This window comes from Urocampus carinirostris, chromosome 1 (assembly GCF_059441175.1).
Source record: "Urocampus carinirostris isolate Australia breed hairy pipefish chromosome 1, RoL_Ucar_1.0, whole genome shotgun sequence".
Classification (NCBI taxonomy): domain Eukaryota; kingdom Metazoa; phylum Chordata; class Actinopteri; order Syngnathiformes; family Syngnathidae; genus Urocampus; species Urocampus carinirostris.
Window position 1 is genome coordinate 11,583,052 of NC_142349.1, and position 24,288 is coordinate 11,607,339.

Here is a 24,288-nt window from a genome sequence, read left to right on the forward strand (position 1 = left end):
TTGGAGGGTATGGAAATAGTATATCATTGCTGTTAATTGTGGTGACAACAAATATTGACGCCAAACTTTTTTTTTTTTTACCATCTGAAGAGGTCCAGAAAGTGTTGCTCTCCTTTTACTTCTTTTCTTCTTTCGTGATCTCTTTATTCTTCCAAATGCCGCTTCACTTACTGCCCTGTTCTCATCTATAGATGCCTTCTCGTTGAAGTCTACGTCGATGATGCTGGTCCTGCGTGGCGATGGCCGTCGGCTTTCCATCACTGGCATTTGTCTCTTAAAAGCCCCTGGGGATTTTCTCATCTTCCCTTCCGAGTCTGACTGAGCGTCTTTTCTATTGTCGTCGTTGCGATGGATTTTGGAGCCCATCAGCTTCCTGTGGACCTCCTGCAGGATGGTGCCCCAGGTGGAGCCTGATTCACATTTGGATTCGTTATCAGAGTCCATGCCCTCGTATGCCGACACCGCTCCGGACTCTCTTTCCAAAGCGCTGTAGACCAGACTCTTCCTCTTGGCAAGCATGCTTGGTCGCGACAGCTGAGCGCTCTGCAAAGCGATCCAGTTCCCATCCGGACTTTTCAGGACTGAAGCTCCTTGTGCTGGTACAAGCCGGGATGTGAAAACAAAAAAGAAAATGAGGAAAATGCCATTATTTTAAAGGTGAAAATTGTTTGCCCTCTAAAATTAAGCAGAGGTAATTCTTGAAAAAAAAAAAAAGTAAAAAAACAACAACACAAAATTTTAATGCTGTGATTTGGCATAGTGAGGCAACAGGTTACTAATTTAGCTCAGTTAAATGCAGTGAAATAATCCGATCTCCTAGAGGATTTAATAGACAAAAAAGAACAGGCAATTTTCACAGTTGCCTTCCCTCTCCTTCTCTTTTCACCCTTAAATTTTGAAACACAACATTAACTCATTTATGGCTAGCCACAGAAACAGAACAATGGAAGACATACGTGAATACAATGTACGCCGAAAAATGAAAAGGCTTTTACATTTACGTTTTTACATTTTTACCAAAAATCTAACGTTTTGATCGGATTAAGTAAATTATGAGGTAGCGAATTTGTGCTAAATCCTAGCAAGCGGCAGTAAAGAAATCCAGAACATACCATGCCATATTCATACCATGCTGCACTTGCGAAAGTACACAAGGCGGGAATGCAGAAGATATGGTAACTGTTGTAATATTGACATTTGTCACTGCACGATTGGATAATTTTTTGCTTTATCACCTTATAATGTCAGTCATTTGGGGGGATATTTGGACTCAGCGCATTCAGGCAGCTTGTGTGTTTGGACGGACACAAAAAAAAATTGAGGGAACATTATTGGTTAGTATGTGTTAGTATAAGAATGATTGTAATCCATTTTCTCTTTGCACTCTTGAACTGCCATTGTCCGTGACTCATTCGTGCCCAGAATATTCTGTAAATAAAACCTTCAAATGATCTGCTTATCTCTCAATACTTTATTTTGACAATCTTGCTTCCCGGAATCAAACAAACAAAGGAATGAGCGAAAAAAAAAAAGTTTGGGGATTTCTAAAATTATGAATATTAAAACAATTAGAATTCATCTAAATAAAGAGTGGACATATTGTGGAGTCCCATAACGCACCAGAATTTTCCAAACACTCAACGCTGATCCAAGGAGACATGTTGAATTCTGTTTCTGCAGATGAAGTTGGACGATCGTCTCGATTGTCAACCATCAGCGAGAAGGCAGACTGCGACCTCTGCGAGTCGGATTACACAACAACACCACAGTCAGGTTGGTGGTTATCAACATTTTGAGAGTAGACTTTGTTGTAACCTACCCAGAGGCCTTTAAGGTGTTTGGTTTCACCGGTCAGGTGGTGGAGATTTTGCCTCATGGCTCCCTCCTGCTCATCACACTCGTTCTTCATTTCAGTCAAAGTCTTTTTCCTGGAGATGATCTAACACGCACGATTACAACGTCATCTGGCGGTTTTAGTTTTGAGGTCACACGAGGGCTCCACACACGTGCGCACACATGCACGGAAACAATAATCTCATCGCAGAGCATCAAACGTATTCTGTAATTCCTGCGTCTTCTTTCTTACTTTTTGCATGATTGTTTTGGCCAGCTCTTCGATGAGCTCTCCTCGGTGTTCGCGCAGGTAAAGGGCTTCATTTTGGCGCTCCTGATCATGCACAAGTGCACAAAAGACAAACTCTAAAAAAAGGGTTTTTGCATTACTGTTGCACATGTCGAAAATGTAGCAAAGAATTGATTTGCAGCATGCTTTGGGAAATTAGAATGCGGAGCAATAACGACCTGGCTGGCGGTATCAAACTCGGCATTGGAAATGGCCTCGTCTATAGCCTCCTCTGCCACCCGGAAGGCCACAGTGAGCGACTCTGCCATGCTGTGTTCTGAATACCAAAACAAAACTTCAATTTTGATTCGGTGAACAGTGTTTGTGTGCAGTGAATGGGTTTTTGCAGTCATCCCCTAGTTCAGTCACTTAAATAGTTAAATCCTGTAATTGTGATAGTTGGAAATGCCAATGAACTAAATAGATGCCATGAAATGAGTTAATCTTTATTTTCATCTTTATTTTTTTCTTATTGCCTAAACTCATCTTAAGTTAATCTTGTATTTTTATCTTTTAGCATTCGTAATATTCTTTTTTGTATACACGTATATAGTTTCTTAGTTTTATTATGCTAGCAATTGTGTGAACAGCATAATAATAATTTCATTGTGCAGGGAACGTGGTTCTTTACTGTGCATATGACAATAAACACTTTGAATTTGAATGTGATCAACGCAGATACATTTCACAGCTTTCAGCCTGGAGAGAAAAGGCAAATACAGAAGATTAAGTCTTCTTTGGGTTTTGGGGTGAGCCGCAATCCTGTCTTCCATCGGAACGGACCAGCCTTTTCACTGATTAGCAACTGATAACCACTGATTGAATAATTGATGTCAATAAAAATATAATCCGGTACCATATCAGGCTGTTTTTCTTTGGGAAACTCACTGATCACTGTTCCTCATAATGAGAGTGAAAGAGTAGGCCTTTTTTGCCCTGCGACTGGCTGGCAACCAATTTAGGGTGTCCCCTTCCCACTGTCCGAAGATAGCTGGGATGGGCTCCAGTACCCCCCGCGACCCTACTGAGGATAAGAGGTGCAGAAAATGGATGGATGAATGGAGTAATCTTCTTTTAAACTGTAGTTTTATTTGCATATTTAGGAAAAGTTTATTGACCTTGATCCCTATTCGCGGATTGCATTAAATAGTGTCTCAAAAGCTATATATACAGTATATTCTTACAAAATTAATCATTATAATAATAAATACATGTATTTCCCTGTACTCATGAGCAGATAATTTGTATCCAGAAAGAAAAAAAACAATAGTAATCTGCTGGAGACTGTTGCCCAAGATATCCTTCCGCGTGTTTGGCAGGAGCTGGATTATCAATTTGATGTATGCCGTGTCATAGACATATTGAACATTTGTGAAATTGTTCATATAATCCACATGCTTTTAAATTTATCATTCAGATTTGGAAGAACAGATATCATGTTATTCAACATTATTACATTTTCTCTCTATCTTCTCTCTTCCTCTCATATATATATATATATATATATATATATATATATATATATATATATATATATATATATAATATATAATCTGCAGTAGGGTCGCGGGGGTGCTGGAGCCTATCCCAGCTATCTTCGGGCAGGGGACACCCTAAACTGGTTGCCAGGCAGTCATATATATATATATATATATATATATATATATATATATATATATATATATACATATATATAGAGAGAGAGAGAGAGAGAGAGAGAGAGAGAGAGAGAGAGAGAGAGAGAGAGAGAGAGAGAGAGAGAGAGAAAGAGAGAAAGAGAGAGAATGTTAAATCTTGGTGGCTAAATCTTAGTATTGATACAGAGTACCAAAAACAGATATTTTAAATGTCGGTACATATTTTCTCAATTAAAGTTTGTAAAAAAAAAAAATAAACTGTTTCTGTCTAATGTGAAAAATGAACATAAACTTACCTTATGAAATATGAAAAGAAAGTAAATCATTAATAAATTGTTACAGCATACAGTTTTATTTCATGTTATTATGCATCTCTAATTTTAGTCGTTGTATTTTACGGTCTATAAGGTTGACTGGATTATAAGGCGCACTTGCAAATTTCTGGCATTTTTGTTGTCTTTTTAGGTGCGCCTAATAGTCAGAAAACTATGGTAACAAAATTGGTCACATGTCAATTAAATCAAAAGTCAAATGTCATGACTTTAATCCAGATGAATCTTTGAAGCAAATTCGGAACCATGACTGGAGACTCAGTCCTAATAACTTTCCCATCACTACGTTCCCCCACAACTGCAACTGATATTGTGGACCAAGTCCACAATGATGTTTATACAATGCTGTTTGACCTTGATAAAACTGACTTTCAGCCACAAATGTCCACCGGGTCTGTTTGGGCATCACTTCTTCGGAGAACTGGCAGCCTATGAAATGCTTCAGCCGCTTGGGGAGACTGTAAAATTCCTGCAATGACCACGATGCATTGTGCCGTGAGTGCAATGAATTTTGGCATTAGTGCAATGGACTGGTGGCTCTGCTTGTTGCGTTCTTTTCCTGCAAAATCCCTGGAGAAAGGTTGCTGAGAGTTCACCTTCAGTTTGTCTGTAGAAGGCAACATCGCTGCCACTGACGCTCCCTTCATTGCAAATGCTTTCCTCGTAGGTGCTCCCTTCTGCAAAACATATTCCCGGTTTAAAAGGATTTCAAAATATCCCTTTTTTTTCAATTAGGCACAGAACGTATAGTGTTCCTTCCCACTATTATGCAAATATGTTGTTAAATATTCCACACGCAAGGGGACTAGATACATTTAGTCTCATAGTTGGCCCACCTGGCTTGTTTCCTCTAAAACTGTAACGTCAATGAAGGAGCACAACATTTGCAAAATGGCGAAATAATCCAAACACAAGGCAGCTCAAAAACAGACAGTAAGTGTAGTGAACAGCAAATAATGGGTGGGGTATGCCTACCTGCCACCGTTACAACAGGCATTCCTTGTTTGCCTTTGCCTCTTTTTAGGTAAACGATTGTGGCTTTTCTTTTGTATTTCTTCTCCGTTTGTGTCGTTGTTAGTATAATTTTGGCTGGCTAGCTCCCCGTTAACATTAGGGCTGCAGAGGGCTTTCATGCTTTGTGTTAGAACTCGTTGACTCCACACAGTGTGTTGTTTGACCGACTCACTTGGCGTTTGAGACGATTTTGCCGTGTCACTTTGCCTTTGTCGCCCTAGCTGTAGCTATTTTTCGTGGTTGGTTCCCAGTTAGCCTGGCTGCACACTGCGTGTTGTTTGGTCAGTCAACCTCACGTTTTTACGCAAAGGCTGCAGCCACCTTTCATAGATTGGTCCCGACGAGCCCCCATTGGCTCATCTCCCGGTGTTATTTTTGTCAGTTAGCTCGTTTAGACTACTCGCCCTTTGTTATACCATTACTGCATCCACCTGAGACACAGCACCTAAACTTCTGAAACTTCACTGAAAACACTTGTAACCTTTTCAACAAATTAATACTTAAATAAATTTGGCGACGGGCTCGCTAGGGTGCTAGTGTTCCTCTGATGACGTCACAACTTAGGATGACAACCATAAGACCGGCTGTTTTTAAAATACATCGTCTTGGAAAATAATTGGAATATACCAATGAAATATATATAGAGATGTTATATAAACACCATGTACTATTCCTTCACATACTAAATGTTTAAAAAAATTGGGTATACCTTTAAGAAAAAAATGAAAATACGAACGAGTCGTTGTCGACCTCCCCAGGGTCACAAGGCCTGGCGAGCGGGGGAGTTTTAGTAGAGACAGCTTCCCCTTCCGGCTGAGCTTTGAGCTTCCACCGCGTCATGTCGATATTCACGCAACAATGCAAACGTTTGTGCTTACGTAAGTGCATTAGCGCTCGGCCTCGTGTGCAGTATTAGCAGTAGCCGGATCGCAACACAACACCGGGTTGCTCTAGGGTCACATCGAATGGACACGATTAAAACTTAAGAAGTGCGTTCTAGTTAGTGAGGCCGACAGGCAATTAAGTAGAAACAATTATGAAATAAAGGACATAGCGTGAAGTGGTGGTTCAATGGGTTTGAGATTTTAGTTTTCAGATATGATAATTAATCATGAGGAACCTGATGCAAGAAAAGTTGCAGATGTAAGAGTAATCCCTTGTTTTTTTGGGGTTTTTTTTTGTTTTTTGTTTTTTGTTTTTTGTTTTTTTGTTTTTCAGAAATCTGAGAAACAAAATCGTACGAGCATTTAGGAGCACCATTTTAAGTTGAAAGGGCTTCTTAGACAATGTTGTCTGTCTGTATGTATGTCTATCTATCTACTGTTTAGTTGAATCTATTGCTACTTGACAATACTCGTATCTCAAGTCTTGTATTTGCATCTCCAATTTCAAAACAGAAGCAAAACCAAAGAAAAAATCACCTCTTGGAATCTTGAAGTGAGCACAAGACACCAGGGGCTTACCTGTCAGCTCAGAAACTGGACTGTGCTCTGCCAAATGCCTCCTGTAGATGGTCTTAAGCACTTTGGCGCTGCCAAAGCGCTTGAAGCGTCCTTTCACGTGAGTGTAGAACCAGTCCAGTGACTGCTTCTTTAATGATCTGATGAAAACACGGAACGTTATCCAAAAGTTTTAGGAACGAGCATTTGCACACTTCTTTATCAATGCAGATTCTTCAATTGTGCTAGGCATTCAGCTTCAGGAAATCATTCGTGCTGACCTGATAGCTGTATAGAACATATCATTTATATTATCTTACAAAATCCCTCGTCCAGAAATTATCTTACAAATTCCTCTGAATGAGATTACAGTTCAATGGAAGCTAGTTAGTCATTTGACGACCACAAACTACAATTGCCATTGTTTCATACCATTTAATTTACAGACCAATAACAGTAAAATTGGTAAATTACTAAATTAATCCATACAATACAGGTTTTTCTCCAGTGCTTAATAAACCTGGCAGGTCACCCGACTTTTAGCATCCAACTGCTTCTTCCTATGGACAAATTACTCCCCTCTTCACCCCAAGATAGAGGGCTATCTTAATGACCATCCCCCTATTTCTGTTACAAGTTGGATTCTATTTGAAGTTTGTTCTATCCTTGACCTTGGCCTTAGCACATTTTCTGGATGAAAGCACTCATAGACCTTAAAATTGAATTTGATCATCGCATCAGCTCTCATCTCATCAGCTGCACCGCTTATCCTAAGTCGGGTCGCGGGGGTGCTGGAGCCAATCCCAGCAATCATCGGGCAGTGGGCAGGGAACACCCTGAACTGGTTGCCAGCCAATCGTAGGGCACACAGGGACAGACAACTGACTCGCTCATTCACACCTAGGGACAATTTGGATCCGGCAGCGGTACAGCTAATGAGATGAGATGGATGAATTTTACACTTTATGTTTTTGCTAATAAATGAAGAGCGGCAGTAGCTCAGGAGGTAGAGCGCTCGTCTTGGAATGTCGAAGTGTCCTTGGGCAAGACACTGAATCCCTAATGCCCCTGATAGCAGTGAGTTGCCTTGCATGGCTGACGATGCTATCGGTGTGTGAGTGTGAGTGAATGGGTAAGTGTAAAGCACATTGTAAAGCGCTTTGGGAGGTCTTCAGTGACTTGAAAATCGCTATATAAACACAGACCATTTAAATTTACATTTGTGACGTTTAAAATGGGAAGACAATATGGACTTTAAAGCAATAGCATCGATGCGATCCAAGTAGTTGCTCAGTATCGATATGAGGCGCAGGTGGAAGGCTCCTTCATGACTTACCTGCTCTTCTGGCAGGCGCAGCAGAGCCAGGCCTTGTGGGCTTTGCTGTACACCCTGCAGGCCTTGCACACATTGTAGAGGCAATCCAGGCACCGCCGCTTTTGGTTGAGCAGGAAGCCGAAGGGGGCGCAGCAACGGATGCAGCAGCGCCGGTTGAAGTGCTGCTGCCTGGACAGCAGCAGGCAGCGACTGCCCTCTTCGTCCAGCACCTGTTTCAGCTCGCTGCGAGAGAGAGAGAGAGAGAGAGAGAGAGAGAGAGAGAGAGAGAGAGAGAGAGAGAGAGAGAGAGAGAGAGCAGGGATGGGAAGCACATGGAGGATTTGGAGAGTCCATTTTCGGGATGCGTGTGAGCCCTGGAACTGAGTCAGGTGGAAACTTGTCCAATTGAACGCTACTGGATATGAAGAGATACTTTATAAGTTTAGTAAGCTGCTGCATCTTAGGTCAGTGTTTTTAAACCGTTGATCCGGGACACACTAATGTGCCATGAGACGTTGTCTAGTATGCCGCAATCAGATCCATGCAAAAAAAAAAAAAGCATGCCGGTGTTCAGTATCGGTGCCTTCTTCCAGTAATCAGTCAAGAAACTGTGACATTCATCCATATTGGTAGGGGACAGCAGATAAACTATTATTATTTATATATTCTATTTACTGTTATGGAAAAATATTTATTGACCTAGTTTGTTTGATGAAGCTGTTTTAAGTTACACGGCAAGAAAACCCCAAAAAAGACAAAAATCAAGTCAATTAAAACAAGTCACACATTTTCTTATTGAAAAAAAGAACACACTATAAAGATTTTTGTTCCACTGGCAGATCATTTTGAATGAGCTGTACGGAATTTAGAATTTTTCAACCTTCTGCTGTCATCTCGAGGTGCTAGAGCCCATTCCAGGCATCTTCAGGCAGTGGGCAGGGGACTCCCTGAAATTTAGAGCCACCAATCAACCTGCTATGCATGTTTTTGGAATATGGGAGGAAACCCACGCAGGCACGGGGAGAACACGTAAGCTCCGCCTAGGCTAGCTTTATTTGAACCCAGTCGGCCGCACCACCGCCTTTTTTGTAATTCCGTTCTCGTTCAATAATTTTCATTTCTGCGATACACGCTGTAAAAAGTGACCGCAGCTGACAAATTCAGTCCTCAGTATGACACTATTGTCATATACAAGTGTGTATGAAGGGTTTTATATCTGCAAGTGTACATGAAATGTAGGCAGTCGCGGGAAATTGACTTGGCTAATTTAGCAAAATCCATACGTAATTCGAGAGTGCTGACCTGAGTCGCTCGTCCTCTTTCTTGCGCAGCTTCATGTCGCGCTGCACAACCTGCAAGACGTGATCTGCCTCATTGTCGCTCAGGCCCGAAAGATCCAACTTGCGGCCCATCGCGCACACAACGGCAAGCTAGCGCGCTAGCTCAGCCCGCTCTTTTCATCTCAACGAGATAAAACAAAAACAAAACTAAACAATTAAAAGTAGAATCCAAACAGCATGTTTGAAACAAAACTATTCTCTCCAACATTGCATTTGAATGAATACTTTGCTTGTAGACCAGAAATTACCGGCGAAAATTACGGACTTGTTAGGTTAAGCCTCTCAGATATTAGAAGATTTGAGCTGTACTGCTAGTGTTGTAACGTTTCTTGCTAGGCGTCTTCCCATCCAAAAACAATCTTGCATACATTATCTAGCTGAAACCAGTTAGAACCATCGGATCTCACATTGGTACAAGACTGAGGTTAAGTGGTTCATTAAAATGTCAATCGATGAACCTTCAAAAACTCGAAAACATTCCCAAAAAACCCATGAAACACAAAAATTAATAGAGAAATAAACCAAATAGAAACAAAATTGAAACTCGATAAAAATAAAACGTAAGACATTGAAATTGATTCGACCTTTTTAAATAACATTAATTGAAATCAAGTTTAAAAGGAACAATGATGATATGCTTCCACACATATGGAGGACTGATCCTGCCTTATGTAGAAATACAATAACTATTTAACAACAAAATTAAAAAATTCAAACGAATACGGTGAAAATGAAACACTTTCAAAAATAAATGAATTTCAAAAAAAGAAATCTTAAAATAAAATTGTCTATTTACATTTTTAACACAGTTACATGAAGGTAATCGCTCGCTGAAACAAAAACAACAACAAAAACTGAATGAATGTTTTGAAAGAAAATAGAAAGTCAACATCGTTGTCATAACGTCTACGTTGCATCCTCCGATCAGAAATGTTGATGCACCTTAAATGGGACATGCATCATTTCTTTTCTCACAATATTTTAGCCCCCAAATTCAGAACGTGTTTCCACTTACCAAGTTGCCGGTGTGAAAAGAGGAAAAAAAAAACGAAAAATGTTTTATTTTGAAACTTAAAGCATGAAAATGACAGTTCACGAGCCTTGAAGTGTGTCTTCTTACATCAAGAGTGTGTTGCAGTACAGTAGGCATTGAGCGCCCTCCTCCTCTAAATCCTTTGCCCAGAAAAAAAAGAAGAGAAAATGTGGATAAGCTTCCTGCACCTCATTTTGCACAAGAAAATAGCAGGAATGAGATGATGATGACGTAAACTACCACAATAGTCTTTATGTAAGCCCTTGTTTGTTTCGACTGGCTGAGTCCTGAACTCAGAATCAAGCGCCGCCCGTCCTCGTGTGCAATAATGAGGGGAAAACGACTCGAAATCGGTGGTTGTCGACTGGTCTGACTTCAGGACCCACCATTTCAACCTACTGACAAGCTGCAACCCAAATGAGAAAAAAACACTTCTCGAAATTGATCCAATGAAAGAATTGTGCAGTTTAAGGCAGAGATAGACTAGTATATTCACCCTTTTTTTTCTTCAAAATGACCAGTTAAACCAAAAGGGACTTCAAGTACCGTACATACTCGCGTGCATATTAGCAACCCCTTAAAACTGCTTTTAAAGAAAAGCCACATACTAAAAGAAATTTAAAATATTAATAAAATAAAGATTAATATTCAGGTAGAAATCTAAAAATAACACTTTTACACCATCAACTGTACCTTCCAGTAGCCCTTAAATGGCCGACACTCGTATACCATTCTCATGTTTCGTAATCACCAACATAGGTCCGGATGGAGTATCCCCCCGACTGCTGAAAGCCTGTGCGTCTGAGCTGGGAGACCCTCTACAGCGCATCTTCAACCTGAGCCTTAAACAGGGGAAGGTCCCTCAGCTGTGGAAAACATCCTGCATCATCCCAGTCCCAAAGAAATCAAGACCTAAGGAACTCAACGACTTCAGGCCGGTCGCCCTGACATCACATGTGATGAAGACCATGGAGCGGCTGCTTCTGCACCACCTGAGGCTACAGGTCCGTCACGCCATCGACCCACTGCAATTTGCTTACCAGGAGAAGGTGGGAGTGGAGGATGCTATAGTATACATGTTACACCGATCCCTCTCTCACCTGGATAGGGCGAAGGGGGCTGTGAGGATTACATTTTTGGACTTCTCCAGTGCCTTCAATACCATACAGCCTCTGCTACTGGGTAGGAAACTGACAGAGATGGGAGTTAGCTCACACCTTGTAGAATGGATTACTGACTACCTGACAGGCAGACCCCAGTATGTGAAACAGGGGGGCTGTACATCGGACACTGTGGTTAGCAGCACAGGATCTCCGCAGGGGACCGTGCTCTCTCCGTTCCTATTCACTCTATATACATCGGACTCCTGCCATGTGCAAAAGTTTGCCGACGACACTGCGATCGTGGGATGTATCAGAAACGGGCAGGAGGAGGAGTACAGGAAATTGATTCAGGACTTTGTCCGATGGAGCGACGCAAACCACCTGCACCTAAACACCACCAAGACCAGAGAGATGGTGGTGGACTTCAGGAGAACCAGAACTCACCCGGTTCCTGTAACCATCAAGGGAAAATGTGTAGAATTTGTCCAGACCTACAAATACCTGGGTGTGCAGCTGGACAACAAACTGGACTGGACTGCCAACACAGAAGCTCTATGTAGGAAAGGGCAAGGCCGACTTTACTTCCTCAGAAGGATGGCCTCCTTCAACATCTGCAAAAAGCTCCTGAAAATATTCTATGAGACAGTAGTGGCAAGCGCCCTCTTCTATGCGGCAGCGTGTTGGGGAGGCAGCGTCAAGAAGAAGGATGCCTCTCGTCTCAATAAACTGGCTAGGAAAGCGAGCTCTGTTGTGGGCAAAGAGCTGGAAAGCCTAACAACAGTAGCTGAGAGACAAGCACTGAAAAAGCTGCGGTCAATCATGGACAATCCATCGCATCCACTACACAGCATTATCTCCAGACAGAAGAGCAGTTTCAGCGACAGACTGCTGTCACTGTCTTGTACTACGGACAGACTGAAGAGATCTTTTCTTCCTCATGCCATGAGGCTCTTTAACTCCACTCGGCAGAGTAAAGGCCCACATTAAACCACACCACCTACATTGGATATTACCGAATCTTACTGCAATATGTATTCTGTGTAGCACTATTTAGTTATTCTATATAACACGCTACAGTGGGCATTTGCACGTCACACTGGGTATTTGTATATTGTATTCTTTTGGCGTATTATTGTACTGTTCTCAGCTCAGGGATGCTGCTGGAAATGTGAATTTCCCTTCGGGGATGAATAAAGCATCTATCTATCTATCTATCTATCTATCTATCTATCTATCTATCTATCTATCTATCTATCTATCTATCTATCTATCTATCTATCTATCTATCTATCTATCTATCTATCTATCTATCTATCTATCTATCTATCTATCTATCTATCTATCTATCTATCTATCTATCTATCTATCTATCTATCTATCAATTGTTTTCTACTTTTCCTTCCCCTATCACTAACTTTCGTGGGACCTGTTACTATGGGCAAAGAAACGAAACAAAACTAACAAAATCCCAATAAAATGAGATATGGTCCCTTTCCAACATGCCAATTGGCTGAATAGGAAGAAAAGACCGAGCAAGGCATTACAGTTTACTGTTAAGGAGTTTGCCAGGGCAAAGGCCAACAAGCCACTAAAAACCGGCCCACAATCATCTTTTGGCTACTGAACCTCCGCTGGAGAAATATTACTTTAAATGATTTGACAAATTAGAAAGTTTATAACATACAGTGGCAGCACGGCGGAGCAGTGGTTAGCGCATGTGCGGCACAGTTCTAAGGTCTTGGGACCCTCCTGTGAGGGTTCAAAATCCAGCTACCGGACTTCCTGTGCGGAGTTTGTATGTTCTCCCCGTGCTTGCGTGGGTTTTCTTCGGGAACTCCGGATTCCTCCCACATTCCAAAGACATGCATTTCAGGTGGATTGGCCGGTCCAAATTGTGCCTAGGTGTGAATGAGCAGGCTAATTGTCTGTTCCTGTGTGCCCTGCGATTGGCTGGCAACCAGTTCAGGGTGTCCTCTGCCCACTGCCAGATGATTGATGGGATGGGCTCCAGCACCCCCGCGACCCTACTGAGGATAAGCGGTGCTGCTAATGAGATGAGATGAGATGAGATGAGATGAGATGAGATGAGATGAGATACTATACAGTGAGGCAAGCCAGGCGTGACCCTCGCACCCTGGATTTCCTACCACTGCTCTAATCCTGCTACCCCGAGAACAGGCGGTTTTGTTCACAGTAATAAATCCTGAGGAAAAATCGGATTTAGGTGGGGACGCACGTGTGCACGCACACACAAATCCTCATTTTATGAGCACTAAAAACAGTGACGACAAATATGGCAAAAGTTAAATAAGCACATATGAATTCTGCTAAGTATATTTCTGTATGCGTCTGCTTTTTTCGATTGAACCAAAATACGTCATTTTATTTGATGCCACAGGAGGGCGCTTCACTCTCTTTTTCGCAACACTCCAGAGCAGCGGTCACCAAACTTTATGAGAATGAGAGTTACTTTTTTGTGACTGATCAGCGCAAAGGGCTACCACTTTGAAATGCATCCTTTTACAAAGTGATCGTGTAATAACTATGTGGCAGTGACGTGCGTTGAGGGGAAGCAGGTGAAGCAGTGAGTCACCTGTCCTCACAGAAAATATCAAATGAAAAAGATTTTAAAGATTTCTTATTTGAGTTCAAAATGTTGTACATTCTCTTTCAAAATGTTGCATTTTCACATTATATTAAGAATGTTTTCGAGTGTTCCTCTATTTGGGCGGGGTAAGATTTGATCTGCAACCTCAGAGGAAGTGTTTAAAACACACTTGTAATAATAATAGTAATAATAATGATATGTTTTAGCTTATGTATAATGTTGACCTCAGGAGGCTGTCAACTGGACATTCAGTGATTACCTATATTTTATGTAGATGATATGAAAGTAAATAGTCTGAATTTATATAGCGCTTTTCAAGTCAATGAAGTGCCTGTCAAGCTCCAGGGCTCCATGCCCTTACAAACTGTCGTATTTAATTCAGGTTCGGCCGTTGCGACTTAATGATTGTATTCAAAGAAAATTCAAAACTATAATGTAATGTAGGCCTACTGCTCTGCTTTCACTTTGTTCACGTGTCATCAGAATGATACATGATAGGAAATCCCCAGGCAGCAGACGCATGCGCACAGTAGCATCAAACCGCTCGCTTTGTTTGCAACAAAAAAAACTATACCGAGATATAGGCTACCGCAGCAAACTCGTTTGACTTGATTGATTTGCCGTTTCGTGATAGTCGGTGTATACTGGATGGTACCCATCATTGACAAATTTGCGTTTTTCCGTACAGATTATCTCGTACGTCGTACACGTCTTAAAATGCATAATAAACATACTTTGTACGGCAAAAACGTACAGGTTGACAGGTATGCAGCATCGTCAGCCAGCAAGGTATCTACTTGCTTATCGGGGGTAGAAAATAGTCAGTGTTGTGCCCAAGGACACTTCAACATGTCACACAGGGGAGCTGAGAATTGAACCTGCCATCCCTTGAGCCCGAGACAAGCACTCTACCCCCAGAACCACTGCATAATACGATTGTAATGTAACGTAATACTGGGCTGGCCAGAAGTCCAGAGTGAGGCACGCAATTCTCTTGCTTTGCGGCAGAGAGCGATAATGAGACAAAGTACACGCCTCACTCAGCCCTAAACAATATAAATAGTGAGTCAAACCATCCAGTCGTTTCATAATGGACTATTTTCTATTTTGATTGAAATTCGTTAAGAATGTTTGTGTCATGCTTGTCCACCATTTGGTGCTGGTACGGCTCCAAAGCCACCGGTCTCCAGCCTCCAAGTAAAGGTAATACAATTAAACATTTTTTGGTTTGTTTGTTTGTTTCTACAGTTTGTATATTGCCTTTGTGCTATGCACATTAAATGATATGTAGGTTGATTCTTTTGTGATTCTAACTTTGAAACTTCATGCTAATTATAAATCTAAATTCCGAGATAATTTCAATGACCCATACCGGGTGAGTTATTTCCAGAACTCGGACAAGGCTTACTCAGGTGTTTTTTGGGGTGGGCTACCTGGTGCCCCCGGGAAACAACGTCGGTGACCCCTGGGAGTTGTAATAAAAATATTTCAATGTCACAATTCTATTCTTTATTTTATGCCTTTTTCATTTATTACTTTGTGCCCGAATTTCAATCACCCCATGTTTTTGTTGTTTAACAGCAAATTCCTCGAAACGTGCCTTGCGGTGTGGTAGGCCATTTTTGAGTGAATCTAAATTTCATCATCGGATGGGTCATAGATGACAAAAATAGCTTCATGTTTTTCACTACAAAAAATATCTAATTCCTTTTCATGTGCCTCGAGATTTTTTTTAAACACATCAAATTTAAGACTTGAAAACGGTCTACTTATATCATTTTGCTTAAATTCTTACAATTTCATGGCATGTATCACATCAAGACACTGTAACAGCAGATAGTTAAAATGAAATGACTATGCTTATATTTCTTCCTGGTTGGGACCTTCTACAAAATGTCACAATCAAATATGAGTCAAAAGGTTTGTCCATCCGTGCTATAAAATTCACATTTTCAAATTGCATCATTTCTTTGTTGATCAGCAGTTGAACAATTCCACATTTTCAAACTTATCAATTCCAAGTAAGCACCAATCCTTTCATAACACTTGCTAAACGAAAAATCCCAACCGTTATTTTATACAGTGGCTTGCGAAACTATTTGCCCCCCTTGAACTTTGTCACCTTTTGTCACATTTCAGACAGATTTAAAACAGTCATTTCTTGTGAAGCATCAACAATAAGTTGGACACAATCATGAAGTGGAAAACACTTTATTGGATATTTCAAACTTTTTTAACAAATAAAAAATGAAAAATTATTCAGCCCCGTTGAGTTAATACTTTGTAGCGCCAGCTTATGCTGGAATTACAACTGCAAGTCACTTGGGGTATGTCTCTATCAGTTTTGCACATCAAGAAACTGATATTTTTGCCCATTCCTCCTTGCAAAACAGCTCAAGCTCAGTGAGGTTGGATGGAAAGCGTTTGTGAACAGCAGTTGTCAGTCATTTCCACAAATTCTCAATTGGATTGAGGTCTGGACTTTGACTTGGCCATTCTAACACCTTAATATGTTTTTTGGTGAACCGTTCCATTGTAGCTTTTGCTTTATGTTTTGGATCATTGTCTTGTTGGAAGACGAATCTCCGTTCCAGTCTCAGGTCTTTTGCGGACTCTATCAGGTTTTCTTCCAGAATGGTCCTGTATTTGGCTCCATCCATCTTCCCATCTTTTTTAACCATCTTCCCTGTCCCTGCTGATGAAGAGCAGGCCCAAACCGTGATGCTGCCACCACCATGTTTGACTGTGAGGATGGTGTTTTGAGGGTAATGAGCTGTGCTGCTTTTACGCCAAAAATAACGTCTTGGATTTTCACCAAAAAGTTGGATTTTGGTCTCATCTGACCAGAGCACCTTCTTACACACGTTTGGTGTGTCTCCCAGGTGGCTGGTGGCAAACTTTAAACAACACTTTTTATTGATATCTTTAAAAAATGGCTTCCTTCTTGCCACTCTTCCGTAAAGGCCAGATTTGTGCAGTGTATACTGATTGTTGTCCTATGGACAGATTCTCCCACCTCAGCTGAAGACCTGTGCATTTCATCCAGGGTGATCATGGGCCCCTTGGCTACAACTCTGACCAGTTTTCTCCATGTATGAGCTGAAAGTTTAGGGCGGCGGCCCGATCTTAGTGGATTTGCAGTGGTCTGATACTCCTTCAATTTCAATATTATTGTTTGCACAGTGCTCCTTGGGATGTTTAACGCTTGGGAAATATTTTTGTATCCAAATCCAGTTTTAAACTTCTCCACAACAGTATCTCAGACCTGCATGGTGTGTTCCTCTTTCTACATGAAGCTCTCTGCGCTTTAAACAGACCTCTGAGACTATCACAGTGCAGGTGCATTTATACAGAGACTTGATTACACACAGGTGGATTTCATTTATCATCGTTAGTCATTTAGATCAACATTGAATCATTCAGAGATCCTCACTGAACTTCTGGACAGAGTTTGCTGCACTGAAAGTAAAGGGGCTGAATAATTTTACACACCCACCTTTTCGTTTTTTATTTGTTAAAATGTTTTAAAATATCCAATAAAGTGTGTTCCAATTCATGATTGTGTCTCACTTATTCTTGATGCTTAACAATAAATTACAGTTTGATATCTTGATGTTTGAAGTCTGAAATGTGGCAAAAGATCACAAAGTTCAAGGGGGGCAAATAGTTTCGCAAGCCACTGAACATTTGTGACACGAAACGATTGGATTTTTGAAAATATATTCTTTGGTCAGTGGCGCAATGGAAAGTATGCGATATGAGAACATTTGAAGTCTGACGACATACGAGAAATTGCATATTTACCAAAAAGAGGAAGTGGCACTGACAATGACACAGTGCCACATGGTAAACAAGCGGCATGCCATTTGGGGCCACAACCACAAAAAAAATCTTCCTCTTTTTGAGTCAGCTGTAAAAATAAACTCATTTTTCACGTTGACCATAAGCTACAATGTTAAAAATCTTGGCAAGACAACTCAAATCATAAAGATGGCAGTGATATGACACAATGAGCCTAACATAAAAGCACTTGTTTATTACTGCAAGTTTTTGATGCTGTTGTCACTGCAAAGATGGACCATAGTATGCCATTTTTTATTATTGCCTTTTTAGAATTTCAGTCATGTATAGCTCGTCCACCCAAGTTACAACTCATGATTATTCAAATGGATAGTGTAGTTATTTCTTGTGTGATATAATCACCAGACTTCTTGATATACAGTAGGCCTATCAATTTATTCTGTTGTTATTCATTCACTCCAGCACATTACACACTCCATGAAGTTGCAGTGCTGGATTTTGCCACAATTGACAAAAATAAAAAAATAAAAGAATCCAAAAATATATCCTGTCAATTTAGGCAGCATGATTGTGAACTTTAAAGAAACACACATTAAAAGTAAGAAAAGAAAAAAATTGTACATCTTAACCAGATAAATTGACATAAAGCACATCGTGTGGGGCTTTTGAAAATTGGTTGTTGTGGCCTGGACGCATATTGCTTGTTATCATTTATGTGATTGGTCCGAATAATAGATTCAAATCGGTCGGATTGGTAGAGGACAGGTTATCAGTGTTTGTGTAATAACAAGAGCTCAAAGAATTAAAAATCTGTCGAAAAATAATGCATTTGTGGGTCGTAAGGGCTTGCAAGACCTTCTCTGCTGAACTACAGAGTATCTAAATCATGTGATGTCAATTATATTTCGTCCATCAATACTTATTAATTCCAAATCTTCTCTTAGATATCGTTCGTTGCTTCTCCCTGGTTGCGCCACTTCCAAATGACTTCTTTCATATGTAAGGATTTAACCAATCACATTTTAGCCATTACTTGTTGCCAGGGTCAGTCTTAAAGAAAGATGTTTGTTCAGCCAATCAGATTCTGATTCTGCATCTGTACACCTGCTAGAAGCCTTTGAGAAATGTCACCAGGTTCACCAGGGCAGTAATCCACCAAAACAATTGCACCAACAGCGGTTGAACAAGGAAATACAGTATATTGTGTTGATATAATATCGCAACATTTAGCTTTGAGGTAAGATATTAAGCCGGAGTTTAAGCCCACCCGATCCGAATTTCAGGCCGGATCGGTACTTGTTGTCAGGTGGTGCTTCTCTCTCGCTGACTTATTTTTAAATTATCCACCTGTTGTTTTTGTTCATTGTCCCTGTTTATACAGTCTTGTTTGATTTAGATTTTGAGACAAAAGACCAGCTTTAAATATCGCGCATCCACAGGGCCATTCATATTGCTCACCCCAAATCCCTCAGCCCCTCACAGTCCACGTTGTTGCAGACCCAAAAAACCTTACACGCTGCAGGGCCAAGGTTGCCCAAAATCCCCTCTCCCCTACCCGAGTCCTCACAAAGTTACTTACATAAGGTACTTCATAGTGCCGATTTGTTCGACTAATTGAGACTGGCATCAAGACCAGAGTGTAAAGTTCATCGCACAACAGTAAAAATATCACTTTTCTACAAAAAACACAAAACCTTTCTGTGAAGTATAATCAACATGAGTGTTTAGGACCCTTGGCCATCAAAGCCAGGTATTATTGCTATGTACATTTAAATGTTGTCACCCAAAACGCTGAAGATTCTGCGGCTTCTTGCCGACCGCTTCCTCTCATTGGAAAATCTCCCTATGATGAAACTTTGATGTGACATCTTTTTACGTGAGCATGTGGACTAAGAGGAAGCCATTACTGCTCCTTCATTTTGTGGGCCATTTCTATATAAGCAAGCGATTGTGGTTCCAAAAGCACATTTTCGTGAGCCATGGACAGAACGGTGCTGATGCTGCTGGTGTGTCTGCAGGCCTTCCTGCTGGTGACTACGGGGGATTCAGCCCGCTTTGCTACTCGATTGCTAGAAGATCGGCAACTCGATCCGGTGAGCTCGTCATCAGGGCTCGAATATGGTTGTAATATGCAGTTGAGTAGGATGTCAATGACTTTGTTCTTATGTCTGTTTTGTCAAAAGGGAAAAACTACCACCAAGAGACCTGTGTTTCGCTTTAATCGATACTGTTACCTGAGACCAGGAGCATGCTCTCTTTTAGTAAGGGTATGTAAATATAAGTAGTAGTAAAAAGTATTTGAGCACACTGATGTGAAAACAAATCAAAAATCTAAAACCTACTAATGTACAAATATAAAATTACAGGATATTTCTCCCAAACAATTTTAAAAGGGCATTGTATATAATTTAGTGGGCAAAACGTCATCTAAACCAAGGATTAGCAACCCAAAATGTTGAAAGGTCAACAACAAAAATTATTACACTTGGTGACAGAAAAAGATAAATGCTTTAAAGAAGCCTTATAAGGAAGAAATATTCTATAAATCTATATTCATAGGAAAGTAAGAACGTTTGTGTCATGTCTGTTCTCCTACAGAAAATATTTTCAAAAACACCACTAGGGAGCGTCAAAGAGACACTTGTTGCGGACTCTTGATCCAAACGGGAAAAAAAAATTGATTTCAATATTAAGCAAAAAAACTGTAATCATAAAAATGTGCAGTTTTTAAAATACCTGCAGGGTGAGAAATTTGTCTTTATTTTACATGAGGCTCACCTCAAGGTAGCTGACATAATCATGTCCCTTCTCTCTGCAACAGATACCCCCAAAATCTTGTGAATGGCTGGGCAAAATCATAATTCAATAAATGATTTTGTCGTGTGGCCACTGCGCCTCTGTAGTTTATATTATTTCTTGTGATTTGTAGCACTCTTTAGTTGCACTACACAATACAGAAACATCTATATTACAGTGCCTCTTAAAGTAAAGAACCTTTAAGAAGAAAAAGGTAACGAGGGCATGATATGATTAAGATAAAATGGTTAGAATTTCATGAAGGTAAAAATGTATATTTTAGGCTAAAGCTGCAACCTGGTGTTGGTAAAATCTGATATTTCTCACCAAAGAGTCAAATAAAACAAATCAATTGACCGTTATCTGGGTCAGTTTTGATATTCAATGGAAACATTTTGGGGAAAAAAAGTTAACATGTCAAAAGAAAAGAAAACCTTTTATGAAATACGATGCAAAAATAACGATTTCAATCTTTAGATCAGGGGTGTCAAGCACCGGCCCGGATAAGGCCCGCTAACGCTAAGAGAAGCGCAAGAGAAACACGAGCTACCGGTTGAAATATGTCCACTTGATGTTGTCACAGCCAGGTTCCTCTCCCAAACGTTGTACTTGTATTTATTTCGCTCTCTCCGTCTCTGTTCCTCCCTTTTTCTCTCACTCTCTCTTTCACTCTCTGTCTCTCTTTTACTCTTTCTTTGTTCCAATTTGTCTTTCTCTCTTTCTCTCTGTGTCTTGTTACCTTGTTTTGCTTTCTCTTCCTTTTTTTCCTTTTCTCTCCTCTCTGTCTCTTTCTTTCTTTTGCTCCCTTTCTTTTTCCCTCTCTCACTATTTCTCTTTTCATCCCTCGTTTCTCACTCCCTTTCTTTCTTTCTCTACCTTTCTCTCCTTCTCTTTCTCTTATTTTTTTCTCTCTAATCTACTAGTCCGGCCCCCAAGAGAATGTTTGTTCTATCGTGTGACACCCCTGCCTTAGATTGAAAGCTTTTTCTTTTCAGTGTTGTCCAAATACACAAATTAATCATAACCTCCCCTTTAAAAAAATATATGCTGTATTAAAGTTATTTTTTGTCTCTTCAGCCGGCCCCAAAGCCTGGAGTCAGGCTGCCAGCCGCCAAACGCAAGAGTTTCTCTGCATAGCGATGCAATCAAAGTACTTTCTGTACATTTTGATTAAAAAGACCTGGATCAAGCATGTTGACTCCTAAATATTTGTATGCAACACATAATGGGACAGAGTAAAAGAACTAGTGTTTTCTCCATTTAAAGACTAGAATACCTTATAAAAGTTTACCGGAAAACTTTCCCCAAATTTTAAAAACCGTATTGGCCCCTTCCTCCAATTTTCTCATTTGTATTAATTTCTTCTTTCTTCTAAGTCAATCATTTAAAATATATTTTATTCATAATCCTACCCCCATCCCCCCTGTCTCCTAAATGTATACATACACTTCTACACAAAGGTTATAACTTCAAACACCTTTATCATGGTCAAATTAAGGACTTTTAAAGCCAATTTTCCAATGTCTCCAGTACCATTAAGAGGACATTTGCTGTAAATCAATTCCGTAGCGCTGTTTCAGGTCAAGTGATGCCTGTAGGAAAAAGAACCAGGAATTTGACAAATCTTAAGCCAAATCTCGGCACCCAAGTTGTACAGTCTATTCTTCTCAGGTTTAACATATGTGTGAACTAAGCTACTGGAAATATGTACTACTCAAATAAACCATTATTTTCACTCATTTAAATAACCGGCATTAAAAAGGTTTTGTACTCATTACTTATCCCGCAAAAGCTCCGCAACGTATCTCACACGTTCTAAGAAATGTTTTTTGTTGTTGCCGCTTATAAGAGCTGACAATCGACTTTGGCCTGGACGGATCTATTGACACTAACAAAGATGTTATATAATGAAATTCTGAATATGCTTGATTGCTAATAAGATTTTCGAGAAGGTTTGTTCAAACCTCACTTTGTGTTTGCTGTTAAAAACGTCATATTGGAATATAATATTGTAAATGTGCTTAATTGCTGTTGAGATTGTCATGATTGTTTTCTGTTTTTTAGTGTCAATAAATTTGTTCAAACCAAAAAAAAAAAAAAAATAAGAGCTTGCTCTGTCCACTCCACGCATCGGCCCGGTATTGCAGTACCTCCGGGAACGGTGCATTCGCAATGATCGCAGCAAGGCATTAGGGCTAGGACCTTAGCTCGGCCTTTTGGCTGAGAGTAAGTGTCCCGGCTCCTAGGCTTTGTAGCGTATTATGAACTGACCGATAACAGATAATGGATAAAGAATAACGAAGATAGAACAATAACCCTTAAAAACCCCAAAACCCCCACTCGACCTTAGTGCTGCTTTTGACACTGTGGACGAGAATATTTTACTAGACCGGCTAGAAAAATGGGATTGGTCTTCAAGGAACCGTCCTCTTATGGTTCAGATCCGACCTTTCAGATAGGACGCATTGTGTTAAATATGGTGAAATGACATCTGAGCCCTTTAGTGTTACAATCTGAAAGATATGAGGGAGTAAGTCCATGCACAATTTTGTATCCTACCACCAGTGTCAGGCAGGATGTAAGGAAAACTGAGATCGGGAACACCTGTGTTCAGGATTTGGCGCCAACAGCCAGGACAGCTCATTGGCGCCAAATCCTGAACACAGGTGTTCCCGATCCGGGTGATTGTGACAACCAGAAACTTAATATCACATCTTAGGCTAAGAGGGAGCCAATGCAGGTTAGCTAAAATTGGGGTCATATGATCAAACGTTCTTTTCTGAGTTGAAAGCCTTGCTGCAACATTTTGTCGCAGCTGCAGGCTCTTGATTTTGGACTTCGGGAGACCGGAGAGTAGTGCATTACAGTCATCTATACGGGAGGTAACAAACGCATGAATTATAATCTCCGCATCAGACTGGGACAGCATAGGGCAAATTTTAGCAATGTTATAAGGATGGGAGGAAAAAAAGCTGTTCTAGTTATATTCTTAACATGTGTTTGGAAGGACAGATTGGGGTCAAATGTGAGACCTAAATTTTTGAATTGAGTCGCTCTGGGTGATATTACATTTGTCAATGTTCAGAGCAGTTTATGAAAACCATTCACAGCATTTAGATGACCCAATAATGAACATTTCAGTGTTTTCAGGCTTGAGGCGCAAAAGGTTGAGTGACATCCATCTTTTTATCTGATTGAGGTTACCTCATGAGGTTTTTGAGTTTCTCCTTGCCCTCATGTAGGTTTTAGATCAGGGGATAGTGTAATAATAGTCTGGAGTTTGCCATAATCTATGCAGCCCTTTGAGACTCTTTGTGATAAAGGCCTATACAAGTAAACTTGACTTGATGCCTATGATCACTTAAGACAAAGTCCCTATCTTTGTGCTAGCATATGCTTTGCGCTAATTTGAGAGGTTACCATACAAGATGAACAATCTTTTTCTGTCAGTCAGCCAGTATACTTTGAAATAGATGTCGCCATTTTGCCTCAACTATGCCTGCGCAGCTTGGCTACGTAAAACTTGTAGGAGAGAGGGCGTTTTAGGGGGATCGACGCTTCACATGACAAGGACATTCAAACTAGTGCTAGCTTTCGTTAATCACCAGGGAAAAGAAAATGCAATGGCAAAGCAAAGGCACCACAGAGCAGTGTCAGCGTAATTTTTAAGCATACTTGTATTTTTCTTAATTTAATGCATTGGTAATCTTGTTTGACTGCCATGAATGATGGTAACAATTTCAAGCAT

The 24,288-nt window shown here is 40.4% G+C and overlaps 1 protein-coding gene and 1 long non-coding RNA gene across 9 annotated transcripts in view; one reads left to right on the forward strand and one right to left on the reverse strand.

The window, feature by feature from the left end:
* myripa (myosin VIIA and Rab interacting protein a) overlaps nucleotides 1-10,291 on the reverse strand; it is a 26,831-nt gene extending 16,540 nt beyond the window's left edge. For 4 of the 8 annotated variants that reach the window (XM_088326550.1, XM_088326540.1, XM_088326532.1 and 1 more), the window contains exons 1-10: nucleotides 10,215-10,284; nucleotides 9,162-9,346; nucleotides 7,881-8,102; nucleotides 6,569-6,705; nucleotides 4,688-4,768; nucleotides 2,302-2,399; nucleotides 2,087-2,167; nucleotides 1,820-1,939; nucleotides 1,621-1,738; nucleotides 82-596 (exon numbers count right to left, since the gene is read on the reverse strand). In XM_088326550.1, coding sequence (XP_088182676.1) covers nucleotides 82-596; nucleotides 1,621-1,738; nucleotides 1,820-1,939; nucleotides 2,087-2,167; nucleotides 2,302-2,399; nucleotides 4,688-4,768; nucleotides 6,569-6,705; nucleotides 7,881-8,102; nucleotides 9,162-9,271 — 1,482 coding nt within the window. In that variant the 5' untranslated portion in view covers nucleotides 9,272-9,346; nucleotides 10,215-10,284. Of the gene's footprint in view, nucleotides 1-81; nucleotides 597-1,620; nucleotides 1,739-1,819; nucleotides 1,940-2,086; nucleotides 2,168-2,301; nucleotides 2,400-4,687; nucleotides 4,769-6,568; nucleotides 6,706-7,880; nucleotides 8,103-9,161; nucleotides 9,347-10,214 lie in introns of all 8 variants that reach the window. The other 4 variants (XM_088326515.1, XM_088326506.1, XM_088326497.1 and 1 more) reach the window with 2 other exon arrangements.
* A 9,407-nt stretch (nucleotides 10,292-19,698) lies between these two features.
* On the forward strand, nucleotides 19,699-21,730 carry LOC148373555 (uncharacterized). The gene is made up of 3 exons (XR_015852763.1): nucleotides 19,699-19,837; nucleotides 19,928-20,011; nucleotides 21,618-21,730. It is a non-coding gene; the product is annotated as an uncharacterized LOC148373555 (long non-coding RNA).
* The last annotated feature ends 2,558 nt before the right edge of the window (nucleotides 21,731-24,288 follow it).